This window comes from Pleurodeles waltl, chromosome 5 (assembly GCF_031143425.1).
Source record: "Pleurodeles waltl isolate 20211129_DDA chromosome 5, aPleWal1.hap1.20221129, whole genome shotgun sequence".
Lineage (NCBI taxonomy): Eukaryota > Metazoa > Chordata > Amphibia > Caudata > Salamandridae > Pleurodeles > Pleurodeles waltl.
The window spans coordinates 1,760,496,134-1,760,517,646 of NC_090444.1; the positions used below are offsets into that span (position 1 = coordinate 1,760,496,134).

A 21,513-nucleotide genomic window follows, 5' to 3' on the forward strand; every position below is an offset into this window, starting at 1 on the left:
TCATATTCGAATCACTCCAGCACCGCACAGCCTCAAGACGTTTGCTACCTCTAGTGCCGGGTCTTTTGGAACCTGCCATGGAAGTCTTCTTTATGTCAGCTACAACTAAGTCTGCACCTTCCAGGCTTCTAAAAAGTATCGTCCTCCGGAACAAGACCTTTCGGACCCGATTACGACCTTGGCCGAGGAAATACTCTGTCCCAAAAGTGACGGATATCCCACCCGCCATATTACAAGTTCCATTATTTCCTATGGAACTTGTAAAACAGCGGACGGGATACCTATCACTTTTGGGTCAGAGTAATCCCCTCCACCAAGGTCGTAATCAGGCCCTTTGTTTCTGTGTTCCGATCCTCCATGTGATTCGGTTATGATCCTGGCTGCCTGCAAATCTCATGCCACATCTCCATTTGCTACCTCTCCTGGCAAAGTTGAAAGGTGGATTCAAGAGGCCGCAAAGTCTGTAGTTCGGCAGCAACATACATGAAGGCAGCAAGCGCAACGGCCCTCTTGGGCAGATACAATAGGGCCCTGTGGGATGCCCTACTCCATTTTGCGGACCACCTCCTGAGGGATCAGAAGGAGGATTTTGGGGATATCGTCCAAGAAGGTGCCATGGTCTCTTGCCAGAAAATTAGTGTTGCGGCGGACCCATCCTTGCTCTTAGCACATGCATACTGCCATGGGGTAACCTTAAGGAGGCATGCCTGGCTGCGTCTAACATCCCTGAGACCAGGTGCTCAGCAAAGCATTCAGAACTTGTCATTTTCAGGATCCATTCTGTTTGGCTCTCATGCCAACAATGAAATGGCAAGGATGAACGCTGAAGTAGACACATTGAAAGCAGTAGGCTTTGAAAAATCCAAAGAGCAATGAAGATCCTTCCATCCTTTCCAGCGTCGCTATACTTCACAGAGGGTTCAAACCCCTCAGTGGCTCTCCGGAAGATCTCAACAGCAATTCCAAAGATCCTACCAGCCTTGGCAGAAACAACAAAGAGGACGGCGGCACACCAGCCCAATCAGGGTTCTCAACAACAGCCAGCCTCAAAACCCTAAAAATGTTCTTCCCCCACGTCTGTTACCCACACCGGTGGGGGGAAGTGTCACCAATTACCTGGCACTGTGGCAACAAATTACAACAGACTCTTGAGTCTTGAACATTGTGCAGAATGGCTATTGTCTCAGATTTTCCACCCCACCACCGAGTATTCCGCCAAGGTCAACCACTTCTCATCTCAACCTTCTAAAGGCTGACATTACCATCTTACTGGAAAAGAAGGTAGTAGAACCTGTTCCCCTCAACCAGAGGGGAAAAGGCATTTACTCAAGGTACTTCATCATCCCAAACAACAGACCCATTCTAGAACTAAAGTTTGCCAACAAATGGATCAGAAAGGAAAAGTTCAGGATGCTTGCCTTACACCAAATATATCCCCAGATTCACCAAAGGGACTGGCTTTGCTCAGTCGACCTACACAATTCCCGCTTCCATATCCCCATTGCGAAAAAGCATCAGAAGTTCCTGAGATTTGTTGTAGGACAACAACACTTCCAATACCCTGTCCTTCCATTTGGTCTCAAGTCAGCACCCAGAACTTTCTCCAAGAACATGGCTGTGGTGGCAGCAGATCTTCAGAGTCACCAAATCTTTCTCTATCCATATCTGGACGAATGGCTAATCAAGGCATCCACCTTTCCAGAAGCCGAGCTGCACTTGGACATGCAATCTCCTTTATTGTCATGGGCTTCATGTCAACTTTCTCAAGCCCATGACAACACCAGTCTAGAAGTTGCACTACTTAGGAGCTACCATAGACACGCTGCAGGCAAAAGTGTGTCCTTTGGAGGAACAGCACTTATCTATTCTTCAGAACTGTTGTGCACTCAAAACTATGCATCGCCCAACAGTGCCCACAGTCTCCTCACTTCTTGGCTCCATGGCTTCCTGCATCTTTCTGATTCCCAACGCTTTCCTCCACATGCGGCCTCTCCAGGAGTGCCTGGAAGACCAATGGAATCGACTGTCAGGAAACTGGGGAGACAGGATCATTCTGTCCACCCATGCAATCAGATCCCTCAGTGGGTGGTGCTCTCCAACCAATCTCCTACAAGGGATGCCATTTCGTCTACAGGCTCCATCGCAGCCCATCGTGATTGATGCCTCTATCCTCAGATGGGGAGCTCATATAGATCACCTACAAATGCAAGGCCTGTGGCCTCTGACGGAGACATCATACCACATCAATCTCATAAAGCCCTGTGCAGTGCACCTAGCTCTCAAGGAGTTTCTCCTGTCGTTCAGCAATGTCATCCTGCTTGTCCAGACGGACAATACAACCACCATGTACTACCTGAACAAGCAGGAATGAACGAAATCCAGATTCTTGTCTCAATAGACCCGGATTATTTGCACTGGCTCCTTGCAGGAATTTGAAGATAGTAGCAACTCACCTTCCAGGCATTCAGGATGTCCTCAGCAGGGTTCTAGATGAGAACAACAAGTGGGTACTTAACGAAGACATTGTTCAAGATATCTTTAGTTTGTAGGGCACACCTTATATCAACCTCTTCACCACAGTGCAAAACAGAAAATGCTGCAGCTTTGCTGTCAGGTTTTACCACCTAGAATCGTTGGGGAATATTCTGTGGATAGACTGGTCCAACAAATTTCTGTACGCCTTTCCACCAATTCCCCTGACTCCAACAGTCCTAATCAGACTCTCAACAACGTCAGCCAGAATGATCCTGATTGCACCAGAGTGGCCAAGGCAATGGTGGTTCTCGGACCTCCTTCACCGATCTCTCCAACCACATCTCAGGCTGCCATGCAGGCCAGAACTCTTGACGAAATTCGGAAGACAGATAAGACACCCCAACCTCTCCTCTTTGAGTTTGGCAGCATGGTTCCTGAGCCAGTACAGCACAGGAACTTACATCTTCCACAGGATTGTATGGAGAGCCTAAAAGAGGCATCCACCAGAGCTGCATATGCCTTCAAATTGAAGAGATTCTGCATCTGTTGTTCCTTCAAAAAGATAGACCCTACATCTTGCCAGGAGGATGTCAGGCTACCATATTTGTTACACCTGACTAAATCTGGCCTGCAATTCTCTTCTATTATAGTCCATCTGGCAGCTCTGACTTCATACAGAAAAGGTCCTTCTCAAACCTCTTTCTTTAGGATATCAGTCAAAAAAGATTCCCCAGAGGGGTTAAAGAAGGTTTTTCCTCCAGTTAGGTGCCTTTCTCCCCCATAGGAGGTTAATGTGGTCCTTTCACGCCTCATGCAACATCCATTTGAGCCCATACACAAGGCATCTCTCCAACACCTCCCTTGGAAAACTGCTTTCCTTGTGGCAATTACATCTACACGTAGGGTTAGCGAGACTCAGGCTGTCTGTGCTCACGAACATTACACGGGAGTCCACTCCTCCAACGTAGTGATGCATACACATCCTAAATTCCTGCCCAAGGTTATCTCTGACTTTAATGTCAACCAACCGATGTCCTTGCCAACTTTATTTAAAAACCCATCTACTCCAGGGCTCTCCACTCTCTGGATGTAAAGAGAGTTTTAAAATTCTACTTAGATAAATCCAAATCTATTGGAAAATCTCAACAATTGTTTGTTAATCATGAGCCTGTTCCCACCGGTCTGGCCACTTCCAAACAATCAGTCTCTAGGTGTATTGTCTCCTGTATTCTATTTTGCTTCAAACTAGCTAATAAAACCCTAGCTGCCACGACTGCCTTGATGAGGAATGGTCCCTTAGCAGATATCTGCACAGCTGCGACCTGGACCTTTATCCACACATTCTCTAAGCATTACTGTCTTGACTCTGATACCAGGACAGATACTCAAGTGGGACAGACTTCTCTCAGAAACCTCTTTGCTTGATAACGCATTTCATTATTGTTCTTTTTACTCCTCTGCTGTCTATGGGGTAGGCTTGCTATTCTATTCCATGCTTATGACTGTACATGGAAATCCCTTACAAGTGAAGGAATAGTTTCTTACTTGTAACTCCAGTTCTCTCGTAGGGGTATTTCCATGATAGTCACAAGCAACCCTCTCTCCTCCCTGATGGAGTGGACAAAATAATATTTCAGGTATATCATTATCTCAGCTAGAACTGCCTACAAAAAGAACTAAGGTAACTGCCTCTCTCTAGGCATGATGGGATACTGGAGGACCAGCTGTTCTTAAAGACACAGGCCCTCATTATGAATCTGGCGGTCCATGGACTGCCAGACTCACGGTGGTGGGCAGACCGCCACATGAGTGGCGGTCCGCTCACCCTATCATGACCGTGGCGAAAACACCACAGTAGAATCGCTGCCACCGCTAGGCCCCCGCCACCAGGGAGCCTGGCGGTGGCGTCGTTTCAGATCTGACAGGGCAGCGCTGCAAGCAACGCTGCCCTGTGAATTATGAGTCCCATTCCGCCAACCTTTCCCTGGCGGTTTATACCGCCAGTGAAAAGCTGCCATTTTGGAAGAGTCCAGGCCCCCTGGAGACCCCTGCACTGCCCACGCACTTGGCATAGGCAGTACATGGGCCCCCATGTACAGCCCCGTCATGCATTTCACTGCCTTAATTACGGGCAGTGAAATGTGCGACGGGTGCTGCTGCACCCGCCGCACAGCCACATTGGTGCCGTCTCCATTTGGAGCCGGTGTCACTGTAAAGGCCCTGTTTCCCGCTGGGCCGACTGTTTCCGCCCACCGGCCCAGCGTGAACATCATTGTAGTGCCGGCGGGGACTTCGCCTCGCTGGCAGTCCTCCGTCAACCGTCAGTGCGGTGGACGGCAGGGAATCCCGCCGTCATCATAATGAGGGCCACAGTCTCCTTTTTCTTCATTGATAATGGATGGCAGCCTATTGGCTACACTGCCCTGTACTACTTCATCATTATTTTGCATTACAAAAAGGTTTGTGGAGGTTGTTTTCTGCTAAATGTTCAACTTATTCATGCATTTGAATGCATATGCCTTAGCTATGTCCTTTTTAAAGCAAACAAGATGAAGAATTCAGACACTGTAGCCTTTCCTTTAGTCTGCACACTGACATTCTTAAGTGACTTTGCAGGCCTTCCTGAAATAAGGCAAACATCAACACTTAAGAAGAGATATTGGAAAATATGCTCCGGGGTCTCCGCAGACAGGCAGAACTATTCTACGCTTATGACTATCATGGAAATACCCCTACGAGAGTACTGGAGTTACAAGTAAGAAACTATTACTTCTCTCAACCCCTTCCGATTTAAAATCATTTTTAAGGATAAGCCCAGAATCTTCATTTAATCCTAATTACCTTCTTAAATCAGAAATATGGCACTCAGCAATGGATCAGTAAATGATAACTCTATACTGTTCCCTCATCCATTGATTTCGGACTCCTTTACCAAGCCAATTCTTATGTATAGTGTTGCAAGTATTGGCAGTGTAATCTGTTTTATATCACAAGAGGCTTGATTTCTGTAGCACACTCTCAGAGTTTTATGGAGGTCTGACCTGTGTTCTGTTACTCTTTGTGACATACATACAGCTTCTGATTTTTTCTAGCTTATGGGATGTTTCCCCTGATTCATCCTGTTCTATTGTTTCTCGGGTACCCATTGTGTTCTTATGATGACGTAAGTAAGTTGCTCCACTAATATTTACTAACGTTATTTACCTCTACTCATATACTTCTCTGTCTTTTTCTTCTATCAGTTGTGGTTACCTTTTCAGGTTTATGTGGGAGATTTGCCCATTTCGATGCTGCTATACAATGCAATCGCTTGACGTTGGTATATGCTTTAGTTGTTTCAACAAATTGATATTTGAGTGCAGTTTATGATGTCTACTGTTCAGGGGGCTCACTGAGGTGCTTCCTCCACGTTGTTAGCAAAGAGTGGGTTGGAAAGTCCCTGGGCTTTCAATTGGTGGATTGGGACTATTTTGGTCTATTAGTTTTTGTATTTATTTTAGTTTTGCTTTCTTGTCTCCGTTTCCCTATTTCTCTCTACTTTCCCTTCCATGTTTTCTCTTGTTCTCGCCTGGACTGCTTCCAGACCACAGCTCATTACCTATCTTTGTGTATTACCCTCACATCATATATCTCTGTGATCACTCTAAAGAGCTGAAAGTGACATTTTCCATAATAGTAATTTCACCAAGGATTTATGTCAACTAACACTACTCAAGCATTTAAAATGCTCTCATTGAATACTAAGGGCCTTAACTGCACAGTAAAAAGGAAAACGTTGATTACTGTCATAGGCTCCAAAGGAACATCATTCTTCCACAGGAGACCAGGATTGGCCCTAGAGCTGCAGTGAACTTTTAATATACATGGTTCAACGGTTGTTTTAGCAGCTCCACTCAAGGAAAGCAAATTGGGGTCATTGTATTGATCTCTAAAAAAAATGTATATCACTACTACAATCCACCAACAAGATAATTTTGATAGATGGCTGATTATTTCGACAAAGAAAAATGACACTGAATTTTGTATTGTTAGCATCTGTGCACAAAACAAAGATGATACGACATTTTGGGCTTCCTTAAAAAAAAGTGATGTTGGATTTACCACATGACATTTGCATAATCTTAGGGGTGATTTCAAACTTCTGATGAATGGGAATTTAGACAAACATGACATTTAGTGGCACTAAAGCTCATTAATTACTTCTGAATCTCTGTAAATCATCCAAACTGATAGACCCCTGGAGGTTTCATAATCCAAGTAGTGACTACACTTTTTACTCACAACCCCCAACTCGTATTCAAGGATCGATTATCGTTTAGTTGAAGATCGTCTCCTTCAACAAACCTTTTCTCCTAAGATTGAACCAATAATGGTATCTGATCATGCATATACCTCTCTAGAGCTACAATTTGGTGCTCCCTCACCTCCTTTTAAACAATAGAGTATATAATTTCTGAAAATGAGCAATTAAGATAGGCTATACAAGAAAATATCAATCAGTATATAACTTAAAACAACATAGATGTTACATCCCCCAAACGTTTTTGGGACTCTCTTAAAGTCAACAAAGTCTGTATGAATAAGTTGATGGCTGCCAGGAAAAAGACGGCATCAAGATCTAGAGCTAACACTCAATCACACTAAAGGCAATATGAATTCAATAAAACTAGTAACCTCATAAGTGGGTTTTGATGAGAAAAACAAAAAAATATTGAGAAAAACTAAGTAGACAAGTATTAAGCTATTTAAAGTTCGTGAAAAATAAAATGGCCATCCCTCTATAACAGTGGTTCCCAAACTGTGCGCCGTGGCACCCTGGTGCGCCGTTAAAAGTTGCCAGGGGCGCCACGCACATTTTGGAAACATGATATGAACATTTTAAAAAAGATTTATGCGTGCAGTTTATAAATGACCTGTTTATGACGAGTTAAAAGTATTTTGCGGCCGAGTAACTCTTTAGCATTTTATGTGGGGGAGTTACATAAGTCCCACCTGTCAAGGTCTTGCCCTCTGCAGCATGGTTTCACCAAACGTGATTAGTTCTTAAATAAAAGCCTTCGTCATTGCCAGCCGGTGGGAAATTCAGAAGAGAGCACTGGAATGTTATTGCTCCCGTGGGATCGGACGTGTTCCTTGTTGAATTTACAATAATCAGGTAATTATAATTATTATTATCAGGATTTCTAATCTAAGGTGAGAGAGAGGGCACGGCAGGACCGGAGATCACAGGAATGTGCAGGAAATTCTCCTAAGCAGCGCCGATATAGTAATTATTATAGTATTATTAATAACTAATGTTCTGTTTTTAACCCCTTCGCTGCCAGGCCTTTTCCCCCTCCTGTGCCAGGCCTTTTTTTGCCTATTCGGGGCAGTTCGCGCTTAGGCCCTCATAACTTTTTGTCCACATAAGCTAACCAAGCCAAATTTGCGTCCTTTTTTTCCAACATCCTAGGGATTCTAAAGGTACCCAGACTTTGTGGGTTCCCCTGAAGGAGGCCAAGAAATTGGCCAAAATACAGTGAAATTTTCGTTTTTTTCAAAAAAATTGGAAAAAGTGGCTGCAGAAGGAGGCTTGTGGTTTTTCCCCTGAAAATGGCATCAACAAAGGGTTTGTGGTGCTAAACTCAGCAGCTTCCCAGCTTTCAGGAACAGGCAGACTTGAATCAGAAAACCCAATTTTTCAACACAATTGTGGCATTTTACTGGGGCATACCCCATTTGTGCAATTTTTTGTGCTTTCAGCCTCCTTCCAGTCAGTGACAGGAATGGTCATGAAACCAATGCTGGATCCCAGAAACCTAAACATTTCTGAAAAGTAGACAAAATTCTGAATTCAGCAAGGGGTCATTTGTGTAGATCCTACAAGGGTTTCCTACAGAAAATAACAGCTGAAAAAGAAAAATATTGAAATTGAGGTGAAAAAAACATAAATTTTTCTCTACGTTTTACTCTGTAACTTTTCCCTGCAATGTCAGATTATCGAAAGCAATATACCGTTACGTCTGCTGGACTCCTCTGGTTGCGGGGATATATAGGGTTTGTAGGTTCATCAAGAACCCGAGGAACCCAGAGCCAATAAATGAGCTGCACCCTGCAGTGCGTTTTCATTCTATACCGGGTATACAGCAATTCATTTGCTGAAATATAAGGAGTAAAAAATTGCTATCAAGAAAACCTTTGCATTTCCAAAAAGGGCACAAGATAAGGTGTTGAGGAGCAGTGGTTATTTGCACATCTCTGAATTCCGGGGTGACCATAGTAGCACGTGAATTACAGGGAATTTCTCAAATAGATGTCTTTTTTACACACACTCCTATATTTGGAAGGAAAAAATGTAGAGAAAGACAAGGGGCAAGAGTACTTGTTTTGCTAATCTATGTTCCCCCAAGTCTCCCGATAAAAATGGTACCTCACTTGTGTGGGTAGGCCTAGCGCCCGCGACAGGATATGCCCCAAAACACAACGTGGACACATCACAGAAAACAGAGCTGTTTTTAGCAAAGTGACTACCTGTAGATTTTGGCCTCTAGCTCAGCCGCCACCTAGGGAAACCTACCAAACCTGTGCATTTCTGAAAACTAGAGACCTAGGGGAATCCAAGGAGGGGTGACTTGTGTGGCTCGGACCAGGTTCTGTTACCCAGAATCCTTTGCAAACCTCAAAATTTAGCTAAAAAAACACATGTTCCACACATTTCTGTGGCAGAAAGTTCTGGAATCTGAGAGGAGCCACAAATTTCCTTCCACCCAGCGTTCCCCCACGTCTCCCGATAAAAACGATACCTCACTTGTGTGGGTAGGCCTAGCGCCCGCGACAGGATATGCCCCAAAACACAACGTGGACATATCACAGAAAACAGAGCTGTTTTTAGCAAAGTGACTACCTGTAGATTTTGGCCTCTAGCTCAGCCGCCACCTAGGGAAACCTACCAAACCTGTACATTTCTGAAAACTAGAGACCTAGGGGAATCCAAGGAGGGGTGACTGGCGGGGCTCGGACCTGGTTCTGTTACCCAGAATCCTTTGCAAACCTAAAAAATTGGCTAAAAAAACACATGTTCCTCACATTTCTGTGGCAGAAAGTTCTGGAATCTGAGAGGAGCCACAAATTTCCTTCCACCCAGCGTTCCCCCACGTCTCCCGATAAAAATGATACCTCACTTGCGTGGGTAGGCCTAGCGCCCGCGACAGGATATGCCCCAAAACACAACGTGGACATATCACAGAAAACAGAGCTGTTTTTAGCAAAGTGACTACCTGTAGATTTTGGCCTCTAGCTCAGCCGCCACCTAGGGAAACCTACCAAACCTGTACATTTCTGAAAACTAGAGACCTAGGGGAATCCAAGGTGGGGTGACTGGCGGGGCTCGGACCTGGTTCTGTTACCCAGAATCCTTTGCAAACCTAAAAAATTGGCTAAAAAAACACATGTTCCTCACATTTCTGTTGCAGAAAGTTCTGGAATCTGAGAGGAGCCACAAATTTCCTTCCACCCAGCGTTCCCCCACGTCTCCCGATAAAAATGATACCTCACTTGCGTGGGTAGGCCTAGCGCCCGCGACAAGATATGCCCCAAAACACAACGTGGACATATCACAGAAAACAGAGCTGTTTTTAGCAAAGTGACTACCTGTAGATTTTGGCCTCTAGCTCAGCCGCCACCTAGGGAAACCTACCAAACCTGTACATTTCTGAAAACTAGAGACCTAGGGGAATCCAAGGAGGGGTGACTGGCGGGGCTCGGACCTGGTTCTGTTACCCAGAATCCTTTGCAAACCTAAAAAATTGGCTAAAAAAACACATGTTCCTCACATTTCTGTGGCAGAAAGTTCTGGAATCTGAGAGGAGCCACAAATTTCCTTCCACCCAGCGTTCCCCCACGTCTCCCGATAAAAATGATACCTCACTTGCGTGGGTAGGCCTAGCGCCCGCGACAGGATATGCCCCAAAACACAACGTGGACATATCACAGAAAACAGAGCTGTTTTTAGCAAAGTGACTACCTGTAGATTTTGGCCTCTAGCTCAGCCGCCACCTAGGGAAACCTACCAAACCTGTACATTTCTGAAAACTAGAGACCTAGGGGAATCCAAGGAGGGGTGACTGGCGGGGCTCGGACCTGGTTCTGTTACCCAGAATCCTTTGCAAACCTCAAAAATTGGCTAAAAAAACACATGTTCCTCACATTTCTGTGGCAGAAAGTTCTGGAATCTGAGAGGAGCCACAAATTTCCTTCCACCCAGCGTTCCCCCACGTCTCCCGATAAAAATGATACCTCACTTGCATGGGTAGGCCTAGCGCCCGCGACAGGATATGCCCCAAAACACAACGTGGACATATCACAGAAAACAGAGCTGTTTTTAGCAAAGTGACTACCTGTAGATTTTGGCCTCTAGCTCAGCCGCCACCTAGGGAAACCTACCAAACCTGTACATTTCTGAAAACTAGAGACCATGGGGAATCCAAGGTGGGGTGACTGGCGGGGCTCGGACCTGGTTCTGTTACCCAGAATCCTTTGCAAACCTAAAAAATTGGCTAAAAAAACACATGTTCCTCACATTTCTGTTGCAGAAAGTTCTGGAATCTGAGAGGAGCCACAAATTTCCTTCCACCCAGCGTTCCCCCACGTCTCCCGATAAAAATGATACCTCACTTGCGTGGGTAGGCCTAGCGCCCGCGACAAGATATGCCCCAAAACACAACGTGGACATATCACAGAAAACAGAGCTGTTTTTAGCAAAGTGACTACCTGTAGATTTTGGCCTCTAGCTCAGCCGCCACCTAGGGAAACCTACCAAACCTGTACATTTCTGAAAACTAGAGACCTAGGGGAATCCAAGGAGGGGTGACTGGCGGGGCTCGGACCTGGTTCTGTTACCCAGAATCCTTTGCAAACCTAAAAAATTGGCTAAAAAAACACATGTTCCTCACATTTCTGTGGCAGAAAGTTCTGGAATCTGAGAGGAGCCACAAATTTCCTTCCACCCAGCGTTCCCCCACGTCTCCCGATAAAAATGATACCTCACTTGCGTGGGTAGGCCTAGCGCCCGCGACAGGATATGCCCCAAAACACAACGTGGACATATCACAGAAAACAGAGCTGTTTTTAGCAAAGTGACTACCTGTAGATTTTGGCCTCTAGCTCAGCCGCCACCTAGGGAAACCTACCAAACCTGTACATTTCTGAAAACTAGAGACCATGGGGAATCCAAGGTGGGGTGACTGGCGGGGCTCGGACCTGGTTCTGTTACCCAGAATCCTTTGCAAACCTAAAAAATTGGCTAAAAAAACACATGTTCCTCACATTTCTGTTGCAGAAAGTTCTGGAATCTGAGAGGAGCCACAAATTTCCTTCCACCCAGCGTTCCCCCACGTTCCCGATAAAAATGATACCTCACTTGCGTGGGTAGGCCTAGCGCCCGCGACAAGATATGCCCCAAAACACAACGTGGACATATCACAGAAAACAGAGCTGTTTTTAGCAAAGTGACTACCTGTAGATTTTGGCCTCTAGCTCAGCCGCCACCTAGGGAAACCTACCAAACCTGTACATTTCTGAAAACTAGAGACCTAGGGGAATCCAAGGAGGGGTGACTGGCGGGGCTCGGACCTGGTTCTGTTACCCAGAATCCTTTGCAAACCTAAAAAATTGGCTAAAAAAACACATGTTCCTCACATTTCTGTGGCAGAAAGTTCTGGAATCTGAGAGGAGCCACAAATTTCCTTCCACCCAGCGTTCCCCCACGTCTCCCGATAAAAATGATACCTCACTTGCCTGGGTAGGCCTAGCGCCCGCGACAGGATATGCCCCAAAACACAACGTGGACATATCACAGAAAACAGAGCTGTTTTTAGCAAAGTGACTACCTGTAGATTTTGGCCTCTAGCTCAGCCGCCACCTAGGGAAACCTACCAAACCTGTACATTTCTGAAAACTAGAGACCTAGGGGAATCCAAGGAGGGGTGACTGGCGGGGCTCGGACCTGGTTCTGTTACCCAGAATCCTTTGCAAACCTCAAAAATTGGCTAAAAAAACACATGTTCCTCACATTTCTGTGGCAGAAAGTTCTGGAATCTGAGAGGAGCCACAAATTTCCTTCCACCCAGCGTTCCCCCACGTCTCCCGATAAAAATGATACCTCACTTGCGTGGGTAGGCCTAGCGCCCGCGACAGGAAACGCCCCAAAGCGCAACGTGGACACAACCAAAATTTTTGAAGAAAACAGTGCCTACCTGTGGATTTTGGCCTGTAGCTCAGCCGGCACCTAGGGAAACCTACCAAACCTGTGCATTTCTGAAAACTAGAGACCTTGGGGAATCCAAGGAGGGGTGACTTGCGGGGCTCGGACCAGGTTTTGTTACCCAGAATCCTTTGCAAACCTCAAAATTTGGCCAAAAAAACACTTTTTCCTCTCATTTCTGTGGCAGAAAGTTCTGGAATCTGAGAGGAGCCACAAATTTCCTTCCACCCACCATTCCCCCAAGTCTCCCGATAAAAATGATACCTCACTTGTGTGGGTGGGCCAGGTGCCTGCAACAGAATAAGGCCCAAAACCTGAAGAGATAGAAGGGAGAGGTATTTTTGCAATATATCATTTTGATGTGTGCACATACGTCCGTGATGTGCCAAACACTAAAATAGTGAAAAGAAACACACTTAGGTTATGTGAAGAAGACCCCTCACCCACCAACCAAGTTGGTGGCATGCTTCATCATCGGGGTCCCACCCGAGGCACCTAGCGTGTCACAGGTGTGCTGCGACGCCTGATTACAGCGGAGCAGGTTTTGTCATTTTTTACAACACATACTGGTTGGATTTGGCACGAGGGTGAGTGATGGTTCAGTGGATCAAATTTTATTAACAAGAGATTTCACAAAAATGAAATGCACTGCTAATAACTGAAAGGCAAAAAAGTGAACCAATGACTCACAGCTCGTGAGCTGTAAAGCCGCGACAAGGCACCAACCGCTTTACAGTCCATTCACACACCTTTCATACATGACACGCACAAGACCATTCACACCGCCAGCCACGGGCCCAGCACATTACAACACTCACATCGACAGACCGCGCCACTCAAGGGCCCATCACTTACATACGCCCACATGCCTGATACAAGAATCACACCAGCTGATGGGAGTGTGGACTGCCGTTTGGCTGGCACCGCCAGCCAAGCGCCACCCCACGCACACCGCCAGCCAAGCGCCACCCCACGCACACCGCCAGCCAAGCGCCACCCCACGCACACCGCAATCACTTTTTTTAATTTATAAACAACAAATAAACTACTAATTATAAAATAGGCACTAAACTACAAACACAAAACCTCAAACTAAATACACGACAGATGCCAACCGTGAAACATATGAAAATATAAAACAGACAGCTTACGCTCACGGTATTTCCCAAAAGTTTTTCCTTGTGTGGTAACTTCTAAAACAGCTGGGCACACACAGCCCAGGCTTTGAAGGGCATTCGGGGCAGTACATCCGGCTCTCCCTCCGGATTGATCTCCGGGCACATACTCTACATTTCTTTGTGGGCATGTCTTTTTTGGGAGTGGGAGGAATGTGATCTGGAAAGTGCCGATCTTTCAATCTAGCCACATCCTCCACCACTTCTACTCTAGGAACTCTTGCCGGTTCCACCACAATAAGGCTTTCTATCACCGACTCCTGAAATTTAACAAAAGTCATCCTTGACTCAGGTGAACAATCCTTGTATACAATAAAGGCATTAAAAGTTGCCAAATGAAATAAATGTAGGGCCAACTTTTTATACCACACATACAACTTACGAAGAGCAGTGTAAGGTTCCAACCTCTGATCTACTCTATCAACACCACCCATGTGCCTATTGTAGTCCAAAATGCACGCAGGTTTGCGCACTTCCGCAACCTGACCCCAAACAGCCACAGGGGAAGTACTCTCATCGTGGATGGTCGATAGCATGTACACATCCCTCCTGTCTGAAAATTTCATAGCTAACAGCTCATTATTCCGCAAGGCACTGCACTGTCCCCTCTCAAGTTTTTTACAGACAAGCTCCCTTGGATAGCCTTTGCGGTTAGAACGGATTGTGCCACAAGCAACAGTGTCCACCCTAAACAACTCCTTGAACAACTGCACTCCAGTGTAGAAATTATCTACGTACAAATGGTGACCTTTGTTAAACAGCCGTCTAGCAAGTTCCCACACAATTTTTCCGCTAACTCCAAAAGTGGCCGGACAACCAGGAGGGTCAATACTGGAATCCCTACCAGTGTAGACCCGGAAATTATAAACATATCCTGTACTGCTTTCTGACAGCAGATACAATTTAATCCCATACCGTGCCCTCTTACTAGGGATGTACTGCTTAAAAACTAAACGCCCCTTGAAAAGGACCAAAGACTCGTCCACACTTATCTCTTTGCCTGGAACATAGACCTCTGAAAACCGATCCACAAAATGATCAAGGACAGGCCTAATCTTAAAAAGGCGGTCACAATCAGGGTGATCTCGTGGCAAGGCTAAAGCATTGTCTACAAAATGCAGCATACGAAGAAGAAGCAAATACCGATTACGTGTCATAGTTGCAGGAAATATAGCAGTTGCCATCAAGGGACTAGTAGACCAATAAGAAGCCAGTGACGGCTTCCTGATCAACCCCATCAAAAAAGTCAAACCTAAAAACCTTTTCATCTCTTCCAGATATGTGGGAACCCAATGAGTAGCTCTAGACTGAGGCTTAAGTCTGGCAGCGTTGTCCCGCAAATATTGCTCTGCATACACATTTGTCTGCTCCACAATCTCTTCCAAAAATACATCGTCCATAAACAAGTGAAAGAATTGGACAGGCAGAAAGTTTTCCGTATTAACTCTACACCCTGGGAGACCAGTAAATGCAGGTAACTGTGGCTGCTCCATGTTTGGGGCAATCCAGGTGTCAGGTCTTCCAATGGGAAACCCTGCAGCCCCAGGCTGCTGCACTCTTGGCACATCAATGTCCTCCTCTAACACAGGCCCTTCATCTGCACTGAGAGTAGCTTCCTCATCAGAAGAATGCTCTTGGACAGAAAACTCACTTCCAGAATCTCCTGCTTCCTCCTCTGCCTCAGATGCAGAGTCAGTGTCGTAATCATGGTCTGAAGACGACTCAAAGAGCATGCGAACAACCTGCTGAGCGGTCACTTTGCGGCTAGCCATGATCCTAACAACAAATGGATTGCCAACAACAACTAGCACTAAAATAAGTAATGAACAAAGTGTAGCTTTATCACAAAGAGTTATGTACTACAAAAAACTATACCACACAGTTGCCTGAAATAGCTACTCACCAAGCAACTACTCTGCAATCACCAATGATATCCCACTAAAAAGAAAAAAGAAAAAAGCAATTTAGACATATGACAACACAAACACCACTGTGCTCAAATCTAAGGACAATGTCAAACACACAATACTGCATTTAGTACACCACCTACAAACATGTCAACAATACTCCTTTGGAGTAAATTGCGTTCACTTACCTAAAACATGCAACTATGCAAACCACTGGACAACTACTGCCAAAACCTCAAAGATCCACAGCAAAGGAAGCAAAAGCGTTGAACTAGAAGAAAAAGAAGAAATAAATTGTTATAATCACAAATACAAATACTTTGCCAGTTGACAAACACCCCACCACCAAGAACTTAGAAGTTGTCCCTGGTACCTAAGTGGATCCTGCCCCCCTCGGGGTAGATGGGCGTAAAAGAATTGGCCAATCGGACCCCAAGGGGGGCAGAAATGGGCAACACCTCTGTGCCCCCTTTCAGGGGGCGACCCTTCCCCAAGGGGTCGCCCCCAAAAACACACACAAAAAACGATATCCCTGGTGTCTAGTGGTTTTCGCCCCCCCCTGGGGGCAGATCCGCCGAAAAAACGGCCGATCTGCCCCCAGGGGGGGGCGAAATACAAATAAAAATTGCCCCGGGGGGGGGGGGGCGACCCTTGCCCAAGGGGTCGCCCCCAAAAACAAACATAAAAAAATATATCCCTGGTGTCTAGTGGTTTTCGCCCCCCCCCTGGGGGCAGATCCGCCGAAAAATCGGCGAATCTGCCCCCAGGGGGGGGCGAAATACAAATAAAAATTGCCCCCGGGGGGGGGGGCGACCCTTGCCCAAGGGGTCGCCCCCAAAAACACACACAAAAAACGATATCCCTGGTGTCTAGTGGTTTTCGCCCCCCCCTGGGGGCAGATCCGCCGAAAAAACGGCCGATCTGCCCCCAGGGGGGGGCGAAATACAAATAAAAATTGCCCCCGGGGGGGGCGACCCTTGCCCAAGGGGTCGCCCCCAAAAACAAACATAAAACAATACATCCCTGGTGTCTAGTGGTTTTCGCCCCCCCCCTGGGAGCAGATCCGCCGAAAAAACGGCCGATCTGCCCCCAGGGGGGGGGCGAAATCCAAATAAAAATTGCCCCCGGGGGGGGCGACCCTTGCCCAAGGGGTCGCCCCCAAATTTAGTCAAACAGAAAATCCCTGGTGGCTAGTGGAGATTCCTGCTCCACGATCGCGGGCCCTGCCCGCGATCGTGGAGCAGGAATCTTGAGAAAACAGACACAGGGGGAAAGGAAAAACCCTTTCCTTTCCCCCCATGTCTGTTTTCTCAAACCCCCCGCCCCCCAAAAACGGAGAGGACTCACCTTAGAGCTCCTGCTCCGAAGACGCGCTGGAAGCAAATGGCTTCCAGCGCGCCGGCAACACTCGATGACGTCAGCGCGCTGAGCGCGCGCTGACGTCATCGGATTGCCGTGGGGGGGGGCGGGGGTGGAAGGGGAAGGTCTTCCCCTTCCATCCCCGCCTGGGGGAGGAAGGGGGGTGCACGGGGGGCGCGCTAGCGCGCCCCCAAGTTCCCCTGTGCCATGGACGAGATGATCTCGTCCAAGGCACAGGGGAACTGTAGCCTTGGACGAGATCATCTCGTCCAAGGCACAGAACAGGTTAAAACAGATGGATATTTCCCAGGGGCGAGCACGAGGCCCCTGTGTAGTTTCCAGACAGGAGAAAACTGCTAACAGCTTGATTCAGCACACACACAGAAGTTGAGTTTGTTTATTTAGGTTAGAAGACATTATTAGAATTATTTGTTCCTTGTTGATGACAAGTCCAGGGGAAAATTGCAGCATTTCTGCTTTGTGAAAGATTAACCTTCCACCCTTTTCTTATTATTAAGCACACCCTTCCTTTTTTACCCATTTGTGTTTACTAAATGTAAATTGTTAAAAATAAATTATAGGACCACAGTCCTCCCTCACTTGCATGCCCAGATCAGATTACTTACTTAGTCTTACTGCCAGGGGAAGGCAATTTTCGTTGGGATGCCAGAAAAACGGCTATGGGAGGTACAGACCAAGTGGAACTTGGAAAGCACAGTTATCAAAAGCTGAAGCCTTTGAAATAATTTAAGGCAGCTGTGCCTCCTACATTTTCAAGAAACTGCAGAGTGGGAGTGTGAACGGCAGTGCTTAATTTGTAAATAAAAACGTGCCGGTGCCCAAAGTCCTCCTTTTAAACATGTGGCTGCTGCAATTAAATGTGCGAAAATGGAATACTGAGGCAGTGTAATACTGAAGCCATCCCAGGCCTCTTCAATGATTTTGAAGCCACTCCCTGCCCCTTCAGCTCACTATTGCAGCTTTCTGTTTTCTCCCATTGTGACACTATTTAGTTTTTCTCTTCCTTGCTTAGCACCGGAAACAACAAGCACAAATTAAGCACTGGTGAATGATCAACTACTGTTAAGTAATTTTAGAGAAGAAAGTGTCCAGATTGAAGGCAGAATGTGTGCACCAAAGGTGAGGTGTGAGATGTGTGTGTGGTCAAGGCAATGTAATGATGTAAACAGAGAAGAAAATACGTGCATGGAGGACAGCAAGTGTGACACAGGGGGGAGATGTGGCTACATTTTTTAGACGTTTAAGAATGAGAGGTTGAATTGGTGGAGATGTGGTCTAGCAGGGAGGAGGGAACATACAAAACATCCATGTTATGCTCGTTGATATAATTAAAGTACTCCAGAGGCTGGGCTTACATCGCCCACCCGAAAATAAAAAGTAACTTAATGAGGAGCCGCGGGCAATGGCAAATATAGGTGAAGGGAGCCGCGGGTCGAAAAAGTTTGGGAACCACTGCTCTATAAGGAACCACACTGGCTTAAAGCTTACCTCCACTAAAGAAATTCTAGAAGCTTTCAAAAACCTTTTCAGTCCAATAAAGTCATTGACATTAAAAGCTGCAAAGACTTCCTAGATAAACTTTCACACCCAAAATAAAACAGCCCAGAAGCTTTTACAAGCAAATTTTACAAGATGTAAACCTCATTTCTTTTAACTTCATTGGACAATCTCTGCACATTTCACAAAAAGTGGAAGTGTTCATGGCTCTGCTTCCAGGGTGAAAATAGTCATAATATCAAATGAAGGTAAGTATCCCATAGAAATTAAGAATTATCGTCCAGGTTCACTCCAGGTTCACTCATAAATATTGTTTGTAAAATATACACCAAAGTGCTTGCACTCCGATTGAAAAAAGTTCTCAAACTATTAATTCAACCGTCTCAAACTGCCTTTCTTAAAGAAAGATTAGCATGCAATAACATACAATCCTTTTGTCACACCCTTGATAGAGCAAAAACACTCAACTGTCCATCCGCAGCTATATCTTAGGCACAGAAAAGGCCTTTGATACACTTTCATGGACCTTTCTCAGAGGCACTCTACATAGATTTGACCTGGGAGATGCGTTCATTGCAGGCCTCGAGAAATCTACTCACCCACTTGTTATGGCGAGTGACAATTTATTAGGGTTAGCTATTTTTAGGGCCTACTGGCCTAGTCTAATGTAGGAGCTCAGGCTATTCTTTTCATTTAAAATGTGAATGAGCAATAAAAATGCAATTAAATCTTGTTTTCATCACTCTGGTGTATGTTCAAAGACAGAGGTCAAATGAGTTTATGAATTGTTGCTTATTTCATCCAGGAGACTAGTGCCTGGGAATTTTAAAATACATTTCCATAGTTAGGAAAGCACTTTTGTTTGTAACTCCAACGTGAGATGGAAACACAGATTTTAATATGATCAAAGCAAATCAGAATACTTGGTAATTTGCAAATGATAAACAATTGCTGAAACCTGATTTCTTCACAATATTGTTTGTACACAATATAGTATCAGTAAAACTACATGTGAGTGGGAAGGTTTGTGGACATTTTGCTAGAAAATATCTCTCTGTAAATGAAAGTGCACTATGACATGAAGCTTGAGAAATAAATATATTTATTAAAAGTGAGAGTTTTTATATAACTACTCACAAATATTCCTACCCCATCCTGATGACAATGCTATTAGTGATCTAAGAGGCAAGTGAGGTGGCATGTGTACCCTAACTTCCATTATACATGGAGCAAAAGCTTAGGGGGTGATTCTGATTCTGGCGGGCGGCGGAGGCCGCCCGCCAGAATTCCGCCCCCATTATACCGCTCCGCGGTCAGAAGACCGCGGAGGGTATTATGAGTTTTTCCCTGGGCTGGCGGGCGGTCTCCAAAAGACCGCCCGCCAGCCCAGGGAAAAACTCCCTTCCCACGAGGATGCCGGCTCGTAATCGAGCCGGCGGAGTGGGAAGGTGCGACGGGTGCAGTGGCACCCGTCGCGTATTTCAGTGTCTGCAAGGCAGACACTGAAATACTTTGCGGGGCCCTCTTACGGGGGCCCCTGCCGTGCCCATGCCATTGGCATGGGCATGGCAGGGGCCCCCAGGGGCCCCGCGACCCCCCCTACCGCCATCCTGTTCATGGCGGCTTTCCCGCCATGAACAGGATGGCGGTAGGGGGGGTCAGAATCCTCATGGCGGCGGAGCGCGCTCCGCCGCCATGAAGGATTCCCCCGAGCAGCGGTAAGTCGGCGGGAGCCCGCCGACTTGCCGCTTCTGACCGCGGCTGAACCGCCGCGGTCAGAATGCTCGTGGGAGCACCGCCAGCCTGTTGGCGGTGCTCCCGTGGTCGGTGGCCCTGGCGGCCACCGGCCGCCAGGGTCAGAATGACCCCCTTAGTCTCTTAAATCAAACATAAAAGTTTTGTACAGCAGACATGCTGAACTCACATATTTTTGAAGGTGCACTTGTATGTGATAATGAACATAAAGGTGACTTGGTGAAATAAAAGATTTGCCTAGGATCACACAATTTGGGGCAAGTTTATGGATCAAGTGCATTACAGTTAGGTTGAGTAGATTATTTAAGTCACAGGAGCTGCAGGTCCAGTAAAATATTTCTGATTTATTCTTCAAGGCCTGCATTAGAATGGCACTAGCTCTTTAATCTTCAAGCATTGGTGAGAGTAAATGGCTCTCTCTCAAATACCTTGAATTTTTAACAAGGTACTTGACAGGATTGCCCCCCTTTCACCTGTCTTATATTTACTGTCTGTTGAGCCTCTTCTTGAATCATTAAGATCTAATAATGCCATTGAAGGAATCCCCTTTGATTCTGGATCACAGAAGGTAGCCACCTATTCCGAAGATGTGCTGATTTATATGGAAGAGGCAGATAGTGCACTACCCGACATCTTAGAGACGATAGCTGACTAAGCTAATGTTTCTGGCTACTCCCTTAACACTTTCCACTTAAGCTTTATTGATTTCCTTCAGTCATTCTAGATACAGGTTTAAATGGCTAAATAAAGCATTAAAATATTTTGGATGTTTGGTTCGTAAGAGATATCAAAGGTACCTTGACACTTAATGAAAGCAGAACTATATTGAAAGTAAAAGAGATACTCTCACAGTGGTCACCAAAATCTATTACTTGGTGGTGTAGACTGGAGATCATCAAAATGATGATAACCCCACTAATCAATTTCCCAACTAGTATGCCACCACTAAAAGTTTCTCTCATTTTTTAGACAATTGAATGTCAGACTAATATGGGAAAACAAAATAGCAAGAATTTCACAAAAAAACCTTAGATTGGGGTAAAGGTTGGGTCTGACTTTTGGTCTTTCAAATGTACCACTTGGC

General features: G+C 45.9%; 1 protein-coding gene across 1 annotated transcript in view; it reads left to right on the forward strand.

The window, feature by feature from the left end:
• LOC138296752 (XK-related protein 6) overlaps window positions 1-21,513 on the forward strand; it is a 104,787-nt gene that overhangs the window by 65,914 nt on the left and 17,360 nt on the right. Inside the window, exon 2 of the mRNA XM_069236163.1 lies at window positions 2,231-2,246. Coding sequence (XP_069092264.1) covers window positions 2,231-2,246 — 16 coding nt within the window. The remainder of the gene's footprint in view (window positions 1-2,230; window positions 2,247-21,513) is intronic.